This window comes from Hirundo rustica, chromosome 5 (assembly GCF_015227805.2).
Source record: "Hirundo rustica isolate bHirRus1 chromosome 5, bHirRus1.pri.v3, whole genome shotgun sequence".
Lineage (NCBI taxonomy): Eukaryota > Metazoa > Chordata > Aves > Passeriformes > Hirundinidae > Hirundo > Hirundo rustica.
The window spans coordinates 27,592,756-27,617,701 of record NC_053454.1 but is presented as its reverse complement, the minus strand read 5'-3'; the positions used below and the strand labels follow the sequence as shown (position 1 = coordinate 27,617,701).

Genomic DNA, 24,946 nt, shown 5'->3' with positions numbered 1-24,946 from the left:
TTTATTTTGCTCACCCACCTAAGACCAGTATGGTACAGAACAGTCTCTACATTCCCGGCGTTGATCTCTGGAGTAACAGGTGGTCATTCTCCATTTGAAAAGACCAAGAAATCATTTACAATGAGTCCCCTAAAGCATGAATGCTAAGATAGAATTGTGGGCCCTCAGATAAGATTTAGAAGACAATGTAACCTTAAGAAAAAAGACCCTGCATTTTTCTTCCAGTTTTTAATCACTTCTGCCCCATAGTCCCCAACATAACTTTCCCAGTCATTAATTTTATCTCTTTTGGCTCTTTGTTGTCTTCTTACTTTGTCAATCCTACTTTGCAATTTTCAATTTTCTGCTATACTGGAGTCTCTTCCATCAACCCAACTTCCCACATACTAGCTCACTCCGTATCCTACTCTTTCTCTAGTCCCAGTCATCTATCCCTAGGTCTTAGCTAACCTTCAAATTCATCATGTCCCATGTCCATGTACTATATCCCACTAACCCAGTTCCTTGTGAAATATGTACCCGTGCTCTCCAAACCTGCTCTTCCCTATCTCAGCTGGATCTCAGGCTCCTCCCAGGATCCCATGGTACTTTCCTCCCTTACACTTTCTGCCCAAACACCAGCAAAAGAATCACTATGAAAGGAGAGAGGAGTGGATGTCAGCATTGATCCGAATCAAGAGACTACAGCAAAAGCTCTGAACTGCTCCGTTCGCACAGCCTGTTCTCTTTGGAGACGTCACATACAGGCAATTCTGCCACATGCAGCACTGATGAGGGAACAAAGTACAACCTGATCAGCACCAGGGTGCATAGATGTTGAAGATTCAGGAGACTAGATGAGACCTCAAAGAGTAATCCGTTCTACCCCACTGCTCCAGAAAGAATTCAACTATGTCATTCCTGATTAATAGTCAAACAACATTTAACGACGCTAAAATCATGAAAATCCAGATTCAGTAATCCATTCCATTGCTTCAACCTCATTATTGCTGAGCCCACTACATATCATCTGGTTGGGCACAGGCATGGCCAAAGTTACTTCTCAATGGTTTTGTGACATTAGAAAGTGATCTAACCATGGCTTCACAATGGGTTTGTGACATTAGAAGGCAATATTAACCATGACACTCTTCATTCCTTGAGCTGAAACAACTCCAGACATTTCAGCATTCATTCATAAGTCATATATTCTAAATATTTTAATTATTTTCATTCCTCTCCTCTGGATACTCTCCAATTCATACACATTTTTGTTGAAGCGTGTAGCCTACCTGGACACGGTGTTACATTGAGGAGGACTTCTTGTGTCTTCCATGCCATTGTCCTGTCTTATGTACCACCATACAACGTTAGTTGCAGCAGCAACTTAAGTAATCTACCATAAACCACAGCTCTTCCAAAGAATTAATTCCCAATCCCTTCCTTGTACAGTTTATATTTAAGACATCTTTTTCCTGTTGAAAACCTTAACTTTAATTCTATCTCCAACATAGTCAGTCCCACTTCAGCTGCTACCGCAGATACAGCGAATACTGCTGAGGTCACTGTTAAAAATACTCTGTAGCACTGGGTGTTGAATAAATATGTAATCTCTCATTTTATTTGGTAAAATTTTTACAAGTATGTGAAAATTACAGTGTTGAAAGTGTATGAAAACCACAATAGTTTGTACACTTAGTATTTTAACTTTATTTGTAGACTAGCATTTTGTAGACTTAGGCCAGAAAATTTGGGCAGACTTTCATGAAGACAGTAAAAAATGAAGATCAAACAAAAGGACACTGCCTTAGCAGGATCTGCAGCCTAGCTAAAAAACAGAACAGTACCATGTTTCTGAACTATCTTAGGATTTTTTAGCAAGGCTAAAAAACTAGTCTAATTCTCAGGTAATTAATTAAAATTAAAATTAACATGAGTGACAAATATGTGTGATGAACTACAGACATCATGGCAAAAATTTGCCAAAATTATAAGCAACAGAAAAGAGATTCTACAACATAGAAGGCAGTTCCATTTTCTTGGCAGATGAATCCATTCAACCCAACTATCCCACATACGTGCCAATAGATAACCAAAGATAATGCAGATTCACATGGCTATCACTCTTTTTCTCATCTGGCCCAAACTGTTCCACAGATCACTGTAATTGTACTTTTTTTTTTTTTTCTCCTGCTCTGAAGTTTCAAATGCGGCTTTTTAAAAGCCACAGAGAAAGACAGCATGTTACTTAGAAGGAAATCAACTTTCTTTGAAGAGCAACATGAAAGTCAGGATTTTTTATGGCTCATTTCACTTCAATTCTTTTTATCACACTCCCTGCACCTTTCAACTTAACAGTAAACATAATCTTTAACGTGCGGTATCCTCCTACAGAAGCCTTTCCACAAATCACTAGACTGAGCTGCTTTAAGAAGCTCCCCAAGTCTGACAGCTGACTTTCAAAACATGCTGAGTAATGAAAGAGATGGTCAAGCATGCCAGAAAAATGCACAACAATTTGCACTCCCAAACATTAAAGTGTGAGGAAAGTTTTTACTTATTTCAGTAATTTTCTTACTGTTTTGCTTAAGGCAATAATGGAGGAGAAAATAAAGCTTTCATGTGTGTTAGCATTAAAACGATAAGCCATTTAGAAGCAATTTTGGGATTTGAATTAAACGAACTAAAATCCTCTGCATATGATGGCATTTTCTTAAATGGCCTTGTTAGAGGCATGCAACTTTTACTCTGGTAATTTGGTGCACAGCATACATATACAAAGAAGAAACTGAACTATGTTTCAAAACGTACTGATGTACTTTACACACCTGAATCAACTTCACTCAATGTGCGGCAAAATAGTACTATAGCCACACTTTACTATTACCCAGGATAATATGCAGCGAGATCTCTACTTTTTTCTTCCCATCAAACTTAATTACCAAATCACTGTGATTTGGCTCATGTGATGCATTGGTCTTGAACAGCATTAATTAAAAAATGTTTGTTACAAGTCAATTTTATTTCTTTGTAAGGCTTCACTAATATAAGTGAAAACACTGAATGTGAAGCAAGGGTAAATGCTGTATGCTTCTGACAAAATATATTTTAGCTCTTAAAGAGAGAACTTGTGTGATGCAGAGAATCAAAAGGAGTGAAAGTTCCATCAGGAAATGATGGGAAACAATTTTTGTAAGATTTACAACTGATTGTTCCCTAAAGACAGAACTCATAGAACCCCCAAAGAAACAAACACAATTTTTATCCATCTCTAGCTAATTTAAATAACAGATTACAAAAAATTGGCCCCTCCAGTAGAATCATTAATGTAATTAAAATTAACAGTATAACTTTATGTTGCCTTCTATTATAAAACTTAACACCAATTATTTATATTTTACAGTGCACTTTATACACATTATTATTTCTTGTTCAAATACATTGGCTTGATGACAACATGCAGGTGTTTAGAGCATCTCAACATTTACATCATGATGATGGCAGCTATTGTGCAACTACATTGCCCTGAGTCTGTTGATTCCAAAGAAATTTACTGTGCCTTTTCCAACATGCCAATAGTAGGCTTATCCATTTTTGCCATGATTTCTCCTTTATGAAATAAAGACTGCATTGATTTTATGGGAGAGAAAAAAAAACCAAAACATCCCCCTCAACAATCAGAGTCAGCAATTTTCAAATATGAATAATTCAGAAGAAGAAAAAAAAGTATTTTCTCTTGGCTTGTGAGGACAAAAACTCAAAACAGTCATTCAAGCTTACACTGTCTATAAAAATTCTGTTTGTGTTAGATTTCATTCTAAAACAGCAACTAAATATATTCATATTCATAAATTCATCATCACATTTCATTCAACACTTATTATGCCATGTGTTTCTTATTTAAAAAGAACTTACCTGACACATCTGTAATAGGAATATTGAAATGACTCTAAACTATATTAGTCACAGACAAATCCATTTTCAGTGACTGAGATACCTGGCAAAACACTATTCAGAGTGAAGAAGAGCCAAAGCAGAAGAAACCACAAAAGTTATTTTTATTGCTGTAATCAGAAGTGTGAAACCAAAATGGCTACTTTTTAGTATCTGTACTTAAAGTGAAATATTATTACCAAACAATATTTTTAATAGCTAATAAATTTTGTTAAGGCTTTAAGGAATGGTACGTTTCAAAAAAATTAAAAGCTTTTCCCGAATGCTTTACCATTTCATAAATGCTACTACCTGTGTAATCTCAGAAAATAACAGACCAATATAAGACCTATAAGGAACAAATTTTGGGGGGAAAAAAAAAGAAAAAAAAAATCAACATCCTAGCACAGGACTCAGCAAGCTATTCATACTTCAGAACAACTGTGTTTGCTAGCAGTGCACTTCTAAAAATTCTGTTATATAGTATATAAATAAAAAAAATAATATTTGCTTATAATTGTGAAGCAATTCTCTCTAAAATGCATGGTTACCTAAGTGGGTATTTGAAAATGGCCCTTAATTTTAGAACAGGGTGTGCTAAGGAAAATTTACTTCTTGGAGAATAACAGACCAACCAGCAGCAACCTCTTTGCTATGTACCATATTTACCAATAAATATTTCCAAGGAAATTCTTGCAATTATCCAACTGGAGCACAAATAAATATACAAATCACTTTCATATAAAGTTTCAATACACCTCATGGTGTTCAATTCAAGTTAATTGTTGCAACGAAATATTCAACCCCAAACACAACCTCTAATCTGAAAAACTGATAGCAACCAGGGAAGGGTTGAATTTGCCTATTTGATGAATTCCTCATCTGGATTCAAACCACCCAAAGTAAATAATACACAGAACTGCTAACTACTGCAGCATCAATGGCTTCATTAAGGAAACTCATGATAACGTTTACACCCATTGATTAATGTTTTGGTATAGTTACAAGACTTAATTGTCTATGCAAGGTGCAATTAGATTTATTTCAATGATGGGAGTTTACTGAGCATGCATTACAAAATACCAAATAAAAGTAATTTCTGGCTCTAATTTATCATCTTTAATCTGTTGTAATATGTTACTGCTATCAGCTATTTTAAATAAGCTGGAGTCTAAGAAAAGAGCTCTTTTCAAACAATACATTTAAGGTAAGTATAGAAAATCTGTTTGGCAGTGTAACAAATTATATTATCTATGTATCTATAATCGACAGAGTATCTATTATTAGGCCGGTGGCTGCAAATTACTCTTCCCTTTCTCCGTGGTCCCATCCCCCCAACAGCAGATCATTTTCAGTGCCATTATTGTCAGGCATATTAAATTTTCACGATGGACAGTTGTGGTTTCCAGGTCTCTATTAAACCCCTTGAACTGTGTTTTAACTGGGCATTTTTACACTTAAAATTGACAGGGCAGAGCCATAATAACCTTTTACATACTACAGCCACGGAGAGACAGATTTGTAACTGACTAGCGGCAAGAACAGCAAAATTAATTAAACCCTCCCAAACCGTCATTCAATAAAAATCGCCCTGTGATATAGAAAAGATGCGCGTTACACACATTTCTGTCGCTGGAACAGCCGTGTTCCAAGGGAGGAGATGGCGAAACCAAAGGCGATGGACTTCCCATGTGCAATGGCATTACAATGCTCCGGCTTACCTGCTCCAGCTGTTGGGAAAGGCGGATGAGAGGGACGCGGCCCCGCCGCCCGCCCGGCGCGGAGCGCAGCCCGCTGCTGACGGGAGCGCGGCGGCACTCGTGTGACAAATGGCTTACGGGAGCTTGAACAAAGCGACGCTGCTCTAGAGAACAAAGTCATCTCTTTGACAGCTCCTGCTTTTTTCAGCGAAGCTGAAACAATACAGGACTCCCCGGGAGAGCGCTAACAAAGGGGAAGCAGGAGGAATCGGAGAGAGCCAGCCCGGCCATTGAATCCCGCGGCAGCAGTGAAGTGACACCTTCTGAAAATCACCCGCACGCCTCCTTACACCTTCCACCGAACAAAGGCAGCCCAACGGCGGCAGGGAATTACTTACTGGGGATTCTCTGGCCGTCCTCCCGGCTCAGCCTCCCGCCCTGCGCTGCTCGCTGGCGTTGCCGAGCCAAAGGGCACGCGTAGCGCAGACCGGGCGGCACAAGGCTGCGGGGACAGCCCCGCACGGCCCCGCACAAGAGCGGGCGGCCCCGCGCGGGGAACGCTCCCGGGGCGGCGGGGCCGGGATGCCGAGCCCCGCGGGAGGCTGCGGAGCTCCGGTCAGCGGGGAGGCTCCCTCGCCACCGGCGCCGCAGCGGCCCTTGCGCGGGGGGAAGGGGTGTGGCGCGGGGCCCTACCTGCGCCGCCGCTCCCCGCTGCCAGAAGGAAGCCCGGTGGGTGCCGCGGGCGCGGTGCCGCCCAGCCCGTCGGATGCCGCCCCCGCCGCGGCCGCCCCACGGCAGCGCCGCCGCCGCCGCTCACGGGCGCCCCGCAGCGCCGCGCCGCGCCCGCGTCCCCTGCCGCTGGCGAGGAAGGGGTGAAGCTGGGTTCATCCGCATCCGCCGCCACCCAGCGCCGTCCCGCTGCCCGAGGAGGAGAGGTCCGCAGCTCCAGATGCACCGCGCTCTGAACCCCCGTTTGTTCTCGCAGCAAGACCGAAGTCTGAACCCAGCGCCTAGCCCGTGCTCTAACTAGGCAAATACTTATCCCCTTAATTTACTGAAAAATAGGAGGAACTGCAAAAAAAACAAAACCAAAACCAACTGTCCCCCAACACCGAAGCACAGAAATCAGCCTCTTTTCTTTCTCACAGCCTTAAATCCGCTATTTGTATCTGCTCTTCTGGGGCCCCACTCTTCCAGATCAGCTCTCTGCTGCAAGATTTTACCAGTGCTGGACACCTGTTTCCTGAGTTTCCCAGGGAGAACATGGTAAACGCATATGCTGTGCTTAGTCCCATTCTGACTCTTCCACTTTCGGAACCAGAATTGATCACATGGTTCATGGACCTCCACCACTGACAAAGACGTGTTTTGTCAGCCAGCTCTCCAGGTTCAGATGGTCCCTGGAATAAAAGGCCTTGCAGCTTCAGATTTTGTCTGCTCCATAATTTTTTGGCCCAATCAGAAGTGGTTCTTCTGATATTCTTAAAGGAAATGGGTCTGTAAGACCTGTGCTGGGTTGGACCAAAGAGCCATCTTACCATTCTTTTTGTCTCTGACTGTGCCCAATACCAGAGGTTTTAAAGGAAGAATAAAAGTTTAGGTGGGCATTAACTGACATCCTCCCACTCCTAAGTGAGCTGCTGGCGAGTGAAATCTTGCGTCAAAGTGATATTTGTGTAAAAAAATAGTGTATGGCTCTGAAATTACCACTAATTGCTAGAGATCACTTTTTCACCTGCGGTGTTCTGGAGATGACCAGCTGTACAAGCCCTGGGAGGCACAGTCTCTTCCCTGTTCAGTCCCACCACAGTGTACCAGGCACTGATAATTCATAGGTTTAGGCTCATGCACCAGGTCTGTTTAGGTGGCTGTTAAGTATATTGACCACTACATTTAACATTAGGTATTGTGTGTGTGTGTGTGTGTGTGTGTGTGGGTTTATATCCAAAACACGCAGATACAAAGCACCTTGATTACCAGAGCTGAATTTTGTGCAATCCTCCAAAAGATTGAGCTGGGGCAGGGGGAGGGGTGGTGTTGCTGTGTTTGGCTTTACTGCTCTCCGCAGCACTTTCACACTTTTAAGAGGTAGAATTGGGCGATAGAGATAGAAAACTTCAAAAGTACCCACCAGGAAAGAGGTGAATCCTGCCAGTTCCTTCAGATTGGTAAAATTGCTCAATTATTTCAGATCTCTGTCGGCAAAGGTCAAACTTTTCACTTTCCTGGAGCAGAAAATAAGTAAAAATATGTTGGTTTTTTGTTTGTTGGTTTGGTTTGGGTTTTTTTCCTTAAAAACCAACAATTTCTTGAAAGCGCTGCAATGACAGATCTCAGCAGCAAAGTGATTAATGGGTTTCAGGCATGCATAGCTTTATTAGAAAGTCTTTTACTTTGAGTTTACTATATTTTTATAAAAATCCTAAAAATCTGGAATTTCTGTGGAGAAACCCGAACCTTTCCAGGATGTGCCGTGATCCACTAGGTGGCACAAAGACGCCACGTAAAAGCCAGCAGCAAGCCGGGAGTGCCTTCCCTCCCATTCGACATCTTTATGTATTTATGCAAAGCAAATGGGTACAGATAGACTGCAGACACAGCTATAGTCCAGCAACCCACACATGTCTTTTCAAATAAAAACAAGTTCAGATGTCAATGTGTTCCTTTGGACTAGAACCTCAGCGAAAATCTCCCCTAAGAGCAGTATCTGCTCCTGCAGACCTTACTGACTCACAGCTGAGTAACCATGCTGAAACTCATTTCTGTGTTTGTATTCACGAAAATACAGCCATCCCTGCTCAGGAGTATTTAAACCGAGAAAGAAGGTAATGATAATCTCATTTTCGCCCCTTTTCTCCATTTGCCATCGTGCCATTCTACTTTAATTCCTGCGCCATCACCTTGAAAAGGTAAAGGACACACCACTCCCAGTACTGGTGGGGCAGCTCTGTTTGGTTGATGTTGAGCTTGCAGCACACACAGGTGGGAGAGGCAACCACCATAACAAATTCCAAGACTCACCCAAGCTCTAACACAGATATAACTAATATCAAGAAAAAAACAATGGTAATTATTTTTATACTTGTAATTTTTAAAATGTCAAAGATCATAATATAGATAATAAGGGTCAATTTTACCATAGCTGGATAAGCATTTATCTGATCACACCATGGGGAATTGTAGGAAAGTTTCCCACAGGAAAAGCCCCAGGATTGTGACCACTTTGAAGACTGCCTAGACCAACAAATCCTTGCTCAAAATAGGGTCACCTACAGCACGCTGTCCAGGACTGTTCTCAAGTGGGTTTTGAATACCTCTGTGGAGGAGACTCCACAACTTCTCTGGGCCGCCTGTTGCACTGTTTGATCACTCTCATGGGGAAAAAAAATTCTTCAAACTATGTTTCAGTTGAATTCCTTGCATTTCAATTTGTGCTCATTGTCTTGTACCTCCCCTGGATACAATCAAGAGGAAACTGTCTCAGACGTTTTACTCCCACCTACTTTTACTCCCACCCACAGTTACACATGGAAATGTTCCCTCCCTTGAGCCTTCTCTTCTCAAGGCTCAACACCCCCAGCTTGCTCAGACTGTCCTCAAGTGAGAGATGCTCCAATCCCTTAATCACCTTTGGGTTCTTTGCCACACTTTCCAAGAACATCCATGTCCATGTTGTCTTGGGAGCCTTATAGAAGACACTGTGTGCTGGAGAGTTGGTTACCTTGGGCAAGGGTACACAAGAGCAACTGTGCAGGGAATCTGCTGGAGCACCCCGTGCCAGCTCTGCTGCTGTGCTGGGGCAGGGATAGCCCTGCAGCCCGACAGGAGATGGATGGGCTGGTTCTTTTTGCCTCTGTGGCTAAAGCCCCGCGGTAACACCGCAGCCACCGACACCATTCAGCTATTGCTGATCAGTGCTTGCACAGCATCAAGGCTTTCTCTCCCCCACATCATTGACACTGCAGGATGAATGGTAAGGCTTTAGGTCCAGGAATTAGTACTGCTGCAGTTATTACGATCTTTGTGTGGCCTATGAAGGGTCAGAGGATAAAATAAAACTTTATATATAAAGTTGCAAGTACCAAAACCACACAGCCCTGGTTTCTTACACTGCTAGCAAAGAAGTATAAAGTTCTCTCCCAAGGAATAATTGGCACACACCCCCATGCGCCCAAATCTGCAGGTTTCATTATGGAGTAACAGCATTTGCCTAGGTCAGGCTGCCATATATACATCAATTCCTGTATAAAATATTTTAAACTGGAAGACTGAATCTCTTTTTATTTTATTTTATTTTATTTTATTTTATTTTATTTTATTTTATTTTATTAACATCACAAAGGAATGTCAGTGTTTCCAGATTGAGGGTGACCAAAAAAAAAAAAAAAAAAAAAAAAAAAAAAAAAAAAAAAAAAAACAACCAGAACAAATTGGACTTTCCAACTGAACCCTAGAATTACTTACTTGCCTTTAGGTTAATTATCTAAATTTTAGGGACATAATGTAAGACACACAACCCCCCAAAACAATTAATTCTGGGAATTTCTCAAAACCACATTACATTTAATTGAGAAATTCAGGATTTAATGAACTGAAAACATCTGTCCTTTTAGCATCTCTAAATTCCCCTGCTTCTGATGCTAAGACTTTCATTGTTTTGAAGAAAAAGTCTCAATGATTACTGCTTCTCCTTTACTATTTCTCTAAAACTATTTTCCCTCCCTCCCCAGTTGCAGACAATAAGACAGACAACTTGAGTACACGGAGGTTTATCATGATTTCATGTCTGCCACACTCCCCCTGCAACTCCCCGCAGCTGAGGACTACACACAAGAGCCAAGGGTGCTTTTGATCTTCCAGAAGGCGAGAAGAGCATGGAAGCCTCTTGGAGCAGAGTCCAGGTGAGCCACATTAACATCTTGCCCTCGTTTTGTACATAGCTTATGCAGTAGTCCATGGATTTCAATCTTCCACAAATTTGTGCTTCTTTTCTACTTCATTAATTGAAATACTTGACTTAAAAGCAAAGTTGCTTAAAAAATACTTTCGTTTTACTCTAGTTGATTATAAAAATGTATCTAAAATGATGGTAACAAGAAGGCAAATTGATAGCTTTACTACAGTCTGAATATTAGTACTGTTTTAATACTAGAAATCTGCATTGGGATTGGTCACTGGTCACCGAAATGATACCAATTTTATTGCAACACCTGTGTTCAATGAGGTTCTAATTCTTTGTAATTGATCTATCCATGTAGAAATTACCATTAATTGAAGTGTTATGGCTTTAATTGTAATGCCAAAATATGCATTTTTCAGTAAGATGAAATACACTGTTTTCAATAAAGTGGAAGACTAGGTTTTAAAAAAAAAAAAAAATCCAGCTTAAAAGCTTATTCCAGTTCATTTACAAAATAGGATGTTTAAAAGTCACCACTGAAGATGGCACTGAAGAGCAGGACCTAAGTTTTTTCCTTCTTACTAAATCAATCTTTATAATTAACATCAATTAGCATCAGTGGAAACTACTGACTTAATTACAAACAGTATTAATAGGTAAGTAACAGTTAGCAACAACAACCTCCTCATTCCTGTAACTGGCAAATGAAAGACCTAGAAAATAAAACGTGTAAGATGCACCCACCACGAATACACAGTTCCCTACATGGCTGAGAAACCTAAAGTGATACAAGTATCTTCAAGTACTTTTGAATTGGTGTTCTAAGCTGGTTTTAATCAGTAAAATTTAATATATAATATAGGATACAATATTTCCAGTCAACATGATATTCTTCATAATTTTTAAGTGGAACAATCTTGTTGCAAACTAGATAAAATCTCAGAGCAAAAAATATTTTTTTTCCCATGTTATTTAATAAGTTTGCACCTTAGAGATGCTTGCCACGTTAGCTGGTAATCAGTTTTTTACTGGATATTAGGGAAACAGAACAAGACCTTTTGGCCAGTGCAAGGATATGCAGCAATGCATCCTCCCATTTCTGGTGCTCTGTATAATTCTTATGAATACACATCCTGTCACCCTGCTGGCATGTAATTACTAGAAAACTGTATGTTCCTAACTGCATCTTACTTCAAAGTCTAAGTTTGAAATGCTCCTCTGCTAAACACAGCAGATATTTTCAAGATTAGTTCTCACTTCATTTACCTAATATGCATGTCACAACATAAAGTCCTGTGTCACCTCTCCAACAGATTGACTTAAACTGTGTGAATGATTCCAGGTGTGCTCTGAGGATTTAAAACCAAATTTTGAAAAACATCTCTGAATATGACTCATAAGTTTGAATATTAAATATTTTGAGTATTTTTTAATATTTAAAGTATTTCAATATGTCTTTAAATTTTTTTCTCTTTACTTTTTATTAAATATAGGGATACTTAAAATGCAATTTCACACAAAGGTTAAACAAAAGGAGACTGACAGAAACAGTAACTGATATATATATTTTATTAAGAAAAGGTACAGTAAACAAAATGCATTCACAAAATAGATAACCAATACTTTTAAATACCAAAAAGAATAACCTGAAAACAGAAAAAACTTGTTAGAAGCACAAACATAAGAAATCATCATGACTAGAAAACACACACTGGCTCAGCATTTTTAACACAGTTGGGGATGTTATTCTACATTAGTTCACAATAGGATGAATAAACTTCTGCAATCATATAAGAAAACAAATAAAATAGTAAAATGAAAATGAGAGATTGTCAAATCAAGTCAATTTCCTTCTTATAATTACTATGTTTCCAAAACAGTAACAAAACTTAGCCAGGCTTGAGATAAAACCTGTCAAACAGCCAGCAAAAAGTCAGTCACTCCTGCCAGTCAGGAAAGCAGAATTTTGCAAAGTTGATTACTTCACCTGTCCTCAGAGGTTTAAAGGTCATCACTGATTTGAAGAAAACAGAGGTAAAATACAAGACAGTATTCATAATTTATAAAAAAAAAGTCCTTGTAACAAGGTAATCCTTCAGTTACTCAAGTACCGGTTATTCCTTGAAGGTCACATTTCTGTGGAGAAAGAAAAGATGTCAAAATAAAGGTAACTAATATTTTACTAATTAATATTAGGATAAAAAGCAGAAATTAGCTTTAGCCTCCTCAGATGCTCTTCTGTTATTCCCGAATATCAACTATTAGCACATTACTTAAAACCCTATGCCACTGAACTATTGCTAAAATGATTTACAAAAGTAAAAGCGAGACGAGGAAGAAGAGAAAATTCCTTGAGAAGATTAAATCAGGTTTTGAGAGAGACACCTGTAACACTACAGAACAGTAATTACAGAGCACACTTTACTCTGGTAAGCTCCCAAGGAGGAATAAACAAGAAGGATGAAAAGATGGTAACAGTACTGCTGAGATCACTCTACAGTAATTGATATGTTTAAAAGGCAAAAAAATAGTGCACTACATGGTATCCTCCAAGCATAGAAACTTTTATTGCTCTCAGGACTCACTGTAAAGCGAGGAAGACTAAAGACAATTCTCTACTGATGATACTCATTCTCAGAAATATGTATCTGTCATCATCTTAGTCAAAATGTTGTTTTGCAATGTAACAGGGTATGCCTAGGGGCTCACCAGTAAGGCAAAAGGCATATCTGCAGTTTCATCCCCACTGTCAGTATCTCATTTGCTACAGTTTCCACTTTTTGCTTTGCCCAAAAATTCGCAGAAGAGAAATTGCTGACAATGTGGGTTCATGCCAGGCTGAGCTCAGTTCTCAAGAAACCTGTGTTTTTGTCAACAAAAGTAAGCTTAGAACAAGCCATATGTATTTACCAACAAAAAGAAACTTTAAAATCTGTTAGTTAGATTCATGAGCTGTCATAGCACACGTTATTTCCTACAACAACCACTCTTTATCTCTCCCTGTCCTTCCTCTTTTCACTACAATTTATTATTCAATATAGGACAGGTGGGATATACAGTCGATAATTAGGCCTGTAACACATAACTGAAAAAATCTAAAACAACAATGATCTCTAAAAGAACAAAAATGACAGTGAAAAAGAACAGGTAAAAGGCCGATTTTGATTTCTTCATTATGGACTATAGTGATCACGATCCGAGACATTCATAGATTCAAGCATTAACAATGAAAAATATATTAATTATTTTTATGCAGATGTTTTGCAGATAGTTTCATCTAATGTGTAGGGTTCAAATGCATTTTAGTTGAACCCTTCTGTGGAGTTCTCTGTACTCTTCTGTACTTGGCAGAATTCCATGGCATTCCCCTCAATATGAACCATTCGTTGTTTGGAGATAACTACGAGCAATAATAAACTGGTAAAGTATATTTGGATATAATTATCGGTAGTAATACGCAGGCAATGCATATTTGAAAGCTGTCAGGTGTGCAAGACCATTAAGAAAAAGAGGAATGAGAACCCATTATATTACGTGGCCTTTGGAGAGCCCTTTGCATTTATTGGTTGCAATCAATATTTTATAGTAGGAGAGTCAGCAAAAGCAGAACTTAGAAACATCTGAAGTGTGTAACAATTTCATATAATCGCAAAGGTATTATTTAGAAAACTAACTCCTAAATGGAAAGTGTCTGCTAAAATCAACTCACTTACTTTTCAGCTGCTGCTTGATCAGTAGTCCTGGCAGCGCTGCGCTCTGGAGAATGCGAGGGAGATCTCAGCGTGGAGCTGAGGGGAGGCGAAGCCCGGAGAGAGGATGTGGAGAGGCCGTGGCGACGCATCTCCTGAATCGCTCGCTCTCTGCCAACAGACAGCAACCTCAGTCACAGAACACTTCGGTACTGCACGACGTTAAAGGAAGAAAACAGAACTTGGCAAAAAGTCTCACTTACCTGTAAAGTCACTCCATTCTATTTCTATTTTCATGAGAAGGGATTTTTTTTTTTATTTTGAGAGGCAGTAGTAAACTCACAAAACTTAGGAAGAAATTCAGAAACTGCATACGATTTTTATATTTTTTAATTAAGCAGTTTTCAAGATGAAAACATTAGATTTTGCACAACAAGAGGAAGAGAGTTTTCCATAAAAGTTCCTCACTATTGAAAAAACCAACAGTTTTAAAAGTAAGAAAAAGAAATAAGGAGAACGAGTCAACTCACTGAAAAATCAGCATCTTACCGTTCGAATCGCTCAGTTGTCAGTTTCCTTTTTAAAACATCACAGTCAGTCTGCATCTGAGCAACTTTACTTCGAAGCATGGAAACCTCTCTATTATGGCTGCTTCTAAAAAAAATCATTATATGAATGCAACAGAATGTTTCTGGAAGAACCTAAGGTGAGAATGAAGCAAGAAGCTGGCAAGCCTCTCACTACATCCTGACTACATCATGCTCTTTTTCAGACAAAGGTAAACACAAACGTGCTTGTTAAAAAAAGACAAAGCGATTAAAATATTTGTTTATTGCTTTACTGTCCTCTGTTGCAATTTGAGATGGTCTTTATGTAAAAAAAAGCAGTAAATATCCACAAAAAATTACAAACTTAACAGATATGGCTTCAGTAAAAAATTTGTCAAGTAGGCTGGAAATATCTGGCTAGCCATGAATACAACTGAATCAAATCTAAGTAAAAATTGTATTAAAGCAAATACCAGACCAGCAAAGCCCAGAGTCTGAAAGTTTATTAACTACACCCTTGGTATTTGGGCCCAACTGTTTCCATTGCAAGAATCAAAACTAAAAGGAGCCTTGAAAATCTTAAGAAACATGATTTATATACTTCATAGTAAATCATCAGCTCGGCCTGTTGAATGCTTGGTTGCAAAATACCATCAATTACATTATAAAGGAAGAAAAAGAAATCATTGCATATAAAATAAGTTGTCTAAACACAAATCTAGACAGCTGTGTCATTCCATGCAGTCTTCAAAGCCACTGTGACGTGGAGTGCTTGAAAGTCAGTTCTGGAGAAGCAAAGTTGTACTAGTTTACTGCTAAAGTACTGGATTGGAATTCTGAAAAATGAGTTCCACTCCCAGCTCAGTCACAGACTTCTTGTCTGGCCCCCGCTGGTCTTTGACTCCAGGAAGACGAAAACTACTCAAGAGATTTGTTGCAAATAGAACCGCAGAATATTTTCCCATGTTCCCTATTCATCAGTAAAATTCCTAGAATGGTATCTTGATCCAGGATGTTGTGAACAGATGCAGAAGACAAGACAAATCTTGATATTTTATAAGTCCTTCAAAGACAGGCATATGCTTTCAGGATGGAGGTAAGAATTCAGGGCCCAATATCATTATTGTAAAATAAGGAAAGAAAGCAAACAGTTTGTGAGTTCTGAGGTCATTCCACGTCAATGACATTTAAACAAAATTAAGAACATTAAGCAAATCACTCCAAAGTTTAGAAATATTTTGAAGCCCTTTATGCACACTAATCATCATATAAGTTTACATGATGATACACAATTTTCAGAGGACATCTGTCTCTTTCACAGTAGATACACACAGCTCTCAATAAGTAGTTTAGCTATTCCATATTCTCTGTTTATTTAATTCTTTAATCACTCTAGAACACCAAGATCTCATTTATTGAATCATCCATGTAGTACCCAAAGTAACACAACCACTTAGTCTTTCTACAACTCATAATTACAGCACTGGAGAACTTCACAAGTTAAACTTAATTCTGAGAATCCTTTTTAAGTCAGATATTGCTAACACTGACATTTTCTAAATAAAGTGGAAGGACAGATACTATAAAGTCAAAACTTTAAGTAATGTTCAAAAATATTAGCACATGATTTCTGTTAGAACTGAAAGTCTGCCAAGCCAAATTAATTTCTGAATTTTGCAAGACAAATATAATTGCCACATACTTCAGTCACAGCTGTGAGCATTTAAAGTTCCTGCTCTTTAGACTGTAACTACCACAAGCCAAATAGTAGAAAATAAAGTATATACAACTAGTTCTCACACCTGAACACTTGCCTAGTAACATGCAGAACCTTTGAGACAAAGAGTGGAAAAAAATTCAACAGAACGGCCACTCTTCCTCCAAGAGAACGTATTCCTTCTTCCTGCAATATCCCATCCTATCAACACTGCAAGTATTGACATTTACAAAAAACAAATGAATCCTATAATGTGTGCAAAAGAAAAATAGTGAAAAAGTTACTACGTACATAAACAGTTTTATAATGTTTGCACACAAAGTAACTGAATTCAATTTAATTTTAAAAATTCAATTTAAAATCTCCTTTTTCCTTTTTTTGGGGGGATTTTGTTGGTTTGTGTTTTTTCTAACTTTCACATTGAACTTCATAATCAGGACATTCTATTAGCTTATGTTTGTTGTATGCAATTAACATTTTTCCCCCCAAGTAAACAAAAATCAATGATAATAAAACATGAAGCAGTTAGCTGCAGAGAGGTAATTAATAATGTAATTGTCTCCACATTCACTGAGATCACTGGTACTTGAGGTGGACCACCATAAGCCACAAATTGTAGCCTCTACATAAATCAACCAAAAGCATATTTCTTGCACATCTGTATGCAAGTGCTGTGTCACCAAGTTCCAGACAGTTTAAGTGGGCTATATTCTGTATCTCATAAGGAGTATTACCTGTTCCATTAACTTGCATATGTTAGTTTTTACTAAACAGGTGTATCTCTACAAATGAAATTCTGCTTTGACTTTACTCTTCAACACCATCTGCATTCAGCTGCTACTCCCCCTTCTTGCTATTTAATGCAGAGCTACCACTATACCCTGTTGATGTATCCTCAGGAGAATTATCATGTCACGACACTTGCAGGTTTTGTTAACAGCTTGATTTGATATTCTTAAGGGTCTTTTTCAACCCAAATATTTCTAAGATGACACATCATAGAAACGTCAAATTCTCTGCTCCATAACATGAAGAGAAATTTTTAAATCTCCCAATTCTCTTCTACATGAATTTCACACACAAATACCTCCCCTCTTAACTTCATTGTTCCAAACATATTAGTCTTTGTTATACAAGTGTTGCTAAAAGTTATTGCTTCTTTAGGCAGATGCACAGCAGAAGTTGCTGGCCACATTTAGTGTATGTGTCAGGTTTAGTTCTGTTCATATTTCAAAGGAATAATAAGTGATACAGAACTTTTTCTTTAACAGTTAATATCAACAGCAGCAAAAGTACTTTTGCTTTTTTTAAAGCCCAATGATCTCACTATTTTTATGTAAGCAATTCTTTAATCAAAGCAAGGACAACAGGCATCTTCAGTAGATAAGCAATTCACATTTACCACAAATTTAATATACTTGGGGGTTTTTTTGTGAGCAGCAAACACATGTTAAAATTTTATGTAGAAGATGCTTCCTTTGGAACTCCTGTTTAAGTTTACTGCTTGCACTAAACTGATGTCCACCAAAGTGCTGATTAATTGACACTGTAAAGACAGGAAAGACCTGTAAAGAAACTTTAAGTAAATGATGCCATGAAAGGCCAAAAGACAGTCCTGCAAAAATCTGCTCAGCCATACCAAACACTCAGATTTTGTGAAAAAGTATTGTCACACAGAAACAGTTCTTCTGCAAACCACATAACACACACACACATTTGTTAAAACTTACAGTTTGCTCTCAGCCAGTGTTAGCTTGTCTTTCAGTAATTGAATTTCGGTATCTTTCTCTTGGGACGTTAATTGATTCTGAAATTCTTTGTCTCTACTAGTAGCCAATAATGTTTCAAGATTCTGAACTGTAAGTCTCTCACTGGATAGCTGCTTTTTCAGCAACTCTACTTCTGATTTTATATCTTCTAATTCTCCTAGAACCTAAGGCACAAATTTTATATGTTAGTGATACACTAATTTACAAACAGAGAATTTTCTTTTGTGAAGAGCTGTTATAAAAACTGAAATGATTGGAAGTTTCACAAAAAAGAACAGGAAACTGAGCTCACAAAATAATGTAAAGCCTACAATTATTTAAAAAAATACTTAATTTAAAACAATTCAAGCTCTACAGCTATGAAATGTTTTACTGGGAGCTGCATTACTGAGTGCTGGAAATGTTTAGGTAAGTACCTGGAACACGAATTGGCTTTTAACAGTAGAACTTTGCACAAGTATAAAAATAGTATTTACTATACTTCATTCTATTTGACTAGGTGAGCTCACAATTAGCCTCCTGGCTTTTGCTGAAATGGAATTCTTATTTTCTCTTCAGTTCTGTGAATATAAACAAATTATACTGTTCTCAAGGTGTTGAATATTACAGCCCTAGAAAGGCTGACCAAATCAGCTGTAAAGAAAAAGGTTCAGAAAATATGAATATTTAGAACTGTTTAAACTATTTCAAAATATTTAATGAATTCCAGCCATATCTAAATTTCTTAATTGAAAAGAAGTTATTAGAATAAGGTCTTTACTATCTAAATAAGAAGTGCACTATTTGGTTCTTACAAAGTTTGAGTAAATTAAAAACCAAAAAGAAATATATATAATCTGTCTGTGGTACAGCTAAAACTACACCTGCAACCTTTTGTCGTGGTTATGAATCAAAGAAACTCCCCCTTTGTTTACAAAACCCACAGCTACAGATCTGTATATTGTAAAATTTATAATTTATATAAAAAAACTAAACTAGTGATGTAAATTAACTTACCTTGCTCTCAGAAGTAATTCTTTTCTCCAAAAACTATTAAAAGCAAAAGGAGTTACCTCATTATAGCAAATTAAATTTGCCTTTGCTGCTTACCCTTTCATAATCCATGCTTTTGGACGTCAGCTGTCGAGCTACAAGTTCTTTGCTAGCCTCAAGTTTCACACAGAGTTCTCTCACAGAAGTGAGGTCTGCCAACACAGAAGCTTTATCCTGATTTTCACGTTTAAGGTCCTCTTCTAATCTGGACATATTTTTCGTTATGGAGGAGATCTGAGATTCATATACTTGATGTGCAACAATATGCTAAACAACACAAATATGGATACAATTTCAGTGTTAAATTTAAGAGTTTCCTGTTGAATAACCTGTTTTTTTTAACAATTTATCCTTTATTCGAAGTTAATTTTCCCTATAAAATTAACTTAATATTCCTTCCCTCTCCCTAAAACATAGACAAGAGGCAAATAATAAACCATCTTTGCAATTCTTAATCACCAACTTGAATAATTATACAACTACTATGAAAGGGTGAACAAGAATTAAAAAGCTTAAACCCCTAACATACAACCTATCTTTAACTCAGCTTACAATATAGTCTCTAACTCTTTCTGGCTAATTAAAAGTATGGGACAAAATGTAGCCAATCCACCACAATGATGGTCTAGAATTTCTCTGATCTCTATGAAGTTATTGCTTGTAAAATATAAACCTCATTATGTTTCATGATATTGGTCGAGAATTCAGTATTATGGAATACTGATTCTGAATTTGGATGCCTACCAGATTTTTACCTTGACTCCAGCCACCAATGCTTCAAATACTTCCTTCAAAGCTTCAAAGAAATGTAAGAACTAAGTTGCAAAGTACTCATAAAGCTATATGCAAATATTCTGAAGCAACTAAACAAGTTTCTTACAATGTCATAGTAAGAAAGATAACCCAACAAGAGATCTAAAATTATGAAAATATATGCCACGATTCTAATTTTGGGCAAGCAAGGGTGAAGGAAAGCACATATAAACAAAATCAGTTACTGTTTCAAAAACTCCAGTGTTCATATTTGAAACATTCACATATAGAAATTATTTTCCATTAAGGAATTAAAAACCCTACATTGCCTTTGTTAAAAAGCCCTTGGATGTATCCCACTTCCCAGGATGGAATGTCATTGTACAAGTTATTACCCCTTGAATCTCTTTTTCCAGAAATCCTACTCTCTCTCGAAGGTGTCTCCTATCTGTATCTACTGAAAGGAGTTCCAGTCGTATTGAGCTGCTTTCTCCTTCAGCTTGATGAGCCTTCATTTCCCAGTCTTCGGCTTGTGTATGGAGCATCCGGAACTTCTCCAACAGTTCTTCGTTTTCTTTTTCCTAATCAAACAGAAAATCACTCTGCAATGGTCAATATACATTTTATTTCATGCCTACTCCTTACAATATATCTTCTTTTTTTTTGCCCCAGGAAGTAGAACTTCATTCATTCTCTTAATCCCACAATCTGGCAACTAGTAAGGGCATCATCCAAGTCCAAATAGCAAATAAATACAGTGATGGCATTCAGCTTTATTAAAATGGAAGTTCTTACACTCAGAAGTTATTAATGAGTTTTAAGGTTCCCAGGAGAGCAGTTATTTTGGATCTCTCTGCATTGTCAAGGGTCACGTTACTGAGGTAAACTGTGTACTGCCCTGTCCAAGAAATTCCACTTTCAGCTTTTACTTACTGTACTCTTATAAATATTTGTATTATAGCAGTGCCTGAAACACAGGCGATCTACTAGAGCATATATGCCTAAGCAATCTCTCACAGAGGTACAAAAATGAAAGCTTTGGTGCTTAACATTTGTGCAGTGATAGAACAAATGTTGCTTGTGAATTTTAGTTTGGCCAAGTGCGTATTATAATGCAGTGATAAATTTTTCTTATTTACCCCCATTCCCTGCTCACATAATGTGCAGTGGGATAGGCAGGTTGGTAGTATAAATCAGATTTATCTAATGAGAAAGGCTACTCTTTCTAAAATTCCTTCTGTGTATCCTGCAGAACTTGGAAAGTGCAGACAGGATCAGGTGGAGCATTAGGAAATAGAAACTTGTGATTTAGCAAGTGAACACTGTGCAGAAAAGTAAATCCTTGTCTCCACAGGCATTATCCAGATATAATACTAGAAAAATCCCTGAAATCAAGCATTCATAATTGGTTGCCAGGTGTGTATTCTGTAGCTACCTGCTACCCAACTTGAATAACTGGATTATCATTTGCCAAAGATGTAGCCACGTCTGCAGCTGAAGTACTTTGGACACATAATATATTGTGAAATTCTTAAAAAATAAACTTCAAATATTTTAGATTGATAGTTCTAAGCTAACCTACTACTGACCTTAATTTTTTCTCCATGCTTCAGTTTCTACTTGTAAAAGGTGGTTGAATTTACATGCATTCATCTAGACATGCAAGCTGAAGACAGATCAAAACTTATTCTTCCCAATTCAAAGTCACATAATAAATTTGCCAGTTCATGTAGTCTTGACACAAATCTTATTTGCTTTAAATGATTTTAAGTTTTAACACATGTATATCACACTTTTGAATCCAAATATCAGGATAAAGGACATTTAGCCAGAGCACTATTTTAACAGTACTATTTTTACATTTTCATGCAGAACAACAGATTTTTTTTTTTTCCCCAAAAGAGTAAAATAATTTAAATCATTGTATAAGCTGCTTGCTGCCTACAATACTGAAACAGTATCCATTATTTTACTGATTGCCTGGTCAAAACCCAAAAAGCAAAACAACATTCAAACATGACATGTTTGTCATTCTCCAGCATTACGGCCAACTGAAACACGATCAATGAAATTGTGATGTGCTAGAATTAATCAGTGCTCCAGATCTAACAAGATGTTATATGAATCCCCCACTAGCAGCTTTAAACACTGCTGAGAAAAGTAGGAAAAATAAAAGAAGGAAATAGGACAGACAGGGAGAACAGCAATTCTTACTTTGTTTTACTGAAGGCAGTAATGACTGCCTACAGATTATATTTTTACCTTAGAAGCTATCAAGGTCTCAAATCTGGAGACTTCAGTTATGTAATTATGAACCCTGGTTTTCATTTCTTCTCTTTCACGTATTGCATCTTCAAGTTCGATACTGATAGCCTAAAGAGATTGCATAAAGGCAAAATTATGCTTTGCAATAAATTAATCACTTTATAATACTCTACCAGATTAAATCAAAGTAATTGCATATACCCTCAATTTTTTTCTATTCTACTTACAAAGCTCTTTAGGATTTGTAGGGTTCAGAAATACCCTGTTACCTTAGATACACCAAAGAATTTCCAGGCAAGAATAATCACAAAAAACAATGACTATCCCACCAGTTCATAAAACATGCAACTTCCCTGATGGCACATCCTACTGAACTTTGGAAAGTTTGACATACTGATGTTTGGGAGCTGGAATTTTTAAAGCCTTAAGATTCACTATCCCTGAGTAAAGGAAAGTTTTAGATCAATAGAAAGCCAACTTTATAACAAAATAACATTTATTTTAAAGCAGAATTGCAAGATAAAATAACTGAATACACTACTAAGATCATATTTAAACATCAAAAATGCACCATGGAATTTGTTTGAGATATCTGAACTGCTAGTTCTGTCCCTCTCAGGTTCAGCTCCCATCTCTGAGTCCTCTAGCCTAGAGAGCCAAAACTGCAAGTATTTTTTCTATCTCCGTGATCAAATGTGGGGAAAGTAAAGGATACTGCCTTATTTCTTCCCCTTCTTCTTTTTGTGGTGTATTACTACTCATTAGCTTTTTTACTATATGCCTTATTTAACATATGCTAAAACCAGTCTGCTTGTCTCCCTGGTAGCCTTCCCAAACACTGTGAAAGCTTTCATCATCGTGTTATCATATTATTCAACATTTCATCTTATTAGACCCCTGTGAAGAGCAGGTCTCATTTCAATAATACATCCACATATTTATATATTGCACTATAGGTTTTGCAGGAACTGTTTAAGGTTTTACATCCTTCAGTAGTGTAGTAGAATAGTAACAATTCATGTTACTATATTATATTTTCTGGCATCAGACTCAGCCAGGTTGACTGAGGTGAATTGAAATACATGGTTTAGTTAACAATGCCCTGACTGCTTTTAGTGTTGGCACTTACAGTGAATTCAACCAAACATTTGTATCTCAGGATCAAAAGTGTAAAAGGCATTTGAATCTCATGAGGAGCTACAACAGTTGTATTTGCTATATAAAGTGAATGTAATGACTTGCAACAAAATTCCAGATTCGCTCCCAACATAACTCTCCCATACCCTCAACATAGATTTTCTAATGCTCAGTCCAATAAAAGATATTACTTACCCTATAAAACACTGGACATTTTTGCTATATATGTCTGTATGTCCATACAGACATTCTATACTACAGGGACATCCATGTCATGCATTTGGAGCAGGGAGAATTTTGGTCAGCAATAACCAGCTGGTGCACAAAACCAATCCATTATTCCTCCAACACCCTAATCTCCAAAACCCGCTAATCTCAAATATGGCATAACTCACTCAGTAAATCCAATGCTTCATGGAACCTAGATGGATGAAATTAATGAATCACAGCACCAGAACAAATTTAGATGCGCTACCAATCCCCTTCCTCTCCCTCTCACTTTCACCTGATAATCTGACGTCTGCTTTTGGAGTTTCTTTCTCTTCTCTCAATAATCATTTCCACAGATAATAAAACCAAATCTTTACCAATTAAGTACCAATTTCCAAGTGATATAACCAATTAAAACAATTTCATTATGTTATAAACAATAAAGTCTAGATTTATTTTATTTTGATTTCTTTTTTAATCTGAGGAAGGGCTACCAAACTGAAAGCTTGTCTATTTCTCTCTCACTGCAATGACTACACCTAAGTATCAGAAATATTGCTTTTACAATTTCTGCCCAGTGATTTTCAATATCCAGGTGCAAGAAATACCAATTGTTAAACACATCAATCAAAACTGAGGACGTAGCAATTTTGATGCAAGCAAGCAATAAATGGTTTAACACATCAGCATCACATACTGACTTTATACCTGGTTTTCTCTGGCCATTGTAGCCAGGTCATCTTGCAGTCGTCTGTTTTCTTTCAGAGCCATTTCCTTTACTCTCCCCATTTCTGCAAGCTCTACCTGGGATGTATCAAGCTGGTGATGTAAGCTGGATATCTCACGGTCTCTGTCGCTCAGCATGTCCTGCATCTGGCTATCAAGTAAAAAACACTGTTAAAGTTGTCCCTTCTTGTACTATACCACATACTGCTGAAAATAATCAGGTAAAATTCTTGCTCTCTGAATGACGACAAACTGAGTCGAAATATAATGTAAATTCAGTATGTAAAGTGTCAATATGCAAAAATAAGATGGATTTAATCTTCAGTTTTGAACATGTATGTGGTAAGACATATCTTATTAGACAAAGAGCAATTACAGATATCTATGTTTATCTGTGTTTGGTTGTGATTACGGTTATTGCATCTTTTATAAGCCATAAAGGAAGAAGACAAATACTTTCCACTTGAAGAAGAATTACCAAAAGAGCAATGAAAAGTAAACAAAAAATTAGAAATATAAATATCCGTCAATTTAAGTAAACTTTTGTATTTTTTTTGGTCACATATAGTTTATGTATTAATGTAGCAA

General features: G+C 37.5%; 2 protein-coding genes across 11 annotated transcripts in view; both read right to left on the bottom strand.

Annotated features, from left to right (window-relative positions):
* Positions 1-5,751, bottom strand: part of CRACD (capping protein inhibiting regulator of actin dynamics) — a 137,299-nt gene extending 131,548 nt beyond the window's left edge. For all 3 annotated transcript variants that reach the window (XM_040064054.2, XM_058420544.1, XM_040064058.2), the window contains exon 1: positions 5,634-5,751. The gene's annotated coding sequence lies outside the window, so the exon portion shown is untranslated. The remainder of the gene's footprint in view (positions 1-5,633) is intronic.
* A 6,367-nt stretch (positions 5,752-12,118) lies between these two features.
* The window catches only part of CEP135 (centrosomal protein 135), a 32,850-nt gene continuing 20,022 nt past the window's right edge, over positions 12,119-24,946 (bottom strand). For 2 of the 8 annotated variants that reach the window (XM_040065555.2, XM_040065553.2), the window contains exons 20-27: positions 24,341-24,509; positions 22,283-22,393; positions 20,416-20,601; positions 19,325-19,534; positions 18,197-18,399; positions 14,751-14,855; positions 14,226-14,372; positions 12,131-12,648 (exon numbers count right to left, since the gene is read on the bottom strand). In XM_040065555.2, coding sequence (XP_039921489.1) covers positions 12,627-12,648; positions 14,226-14,372; positions 14,751-14,855; positions 18,197-18,399; positions 19,325-19,534; positions 20,416-20,601; positions 22,283-22,393; positions 24,341-24,509 — 1,153 coding nt within the window. In that variant the 3' untranslated portion in view covers positions 12,131-12,626. Of the gene's footprint in view, positions 12,649-13,131; positions 13,373-14,225; positions 14,414-14,750; positions 14,856-14,933; positions 15,832-18,196; positions 18,400-19,324; positions 19,535-20,415; positions 20,602-22,282; positions 22,394-24,340; positions 24,510-24,946 lie in introns of those variants that run through there. The other 6 variants (XR_005701090.1, XM_040065552.2, XM_040065559.2 and 3 more) reach the window with 6 other exon arrangements.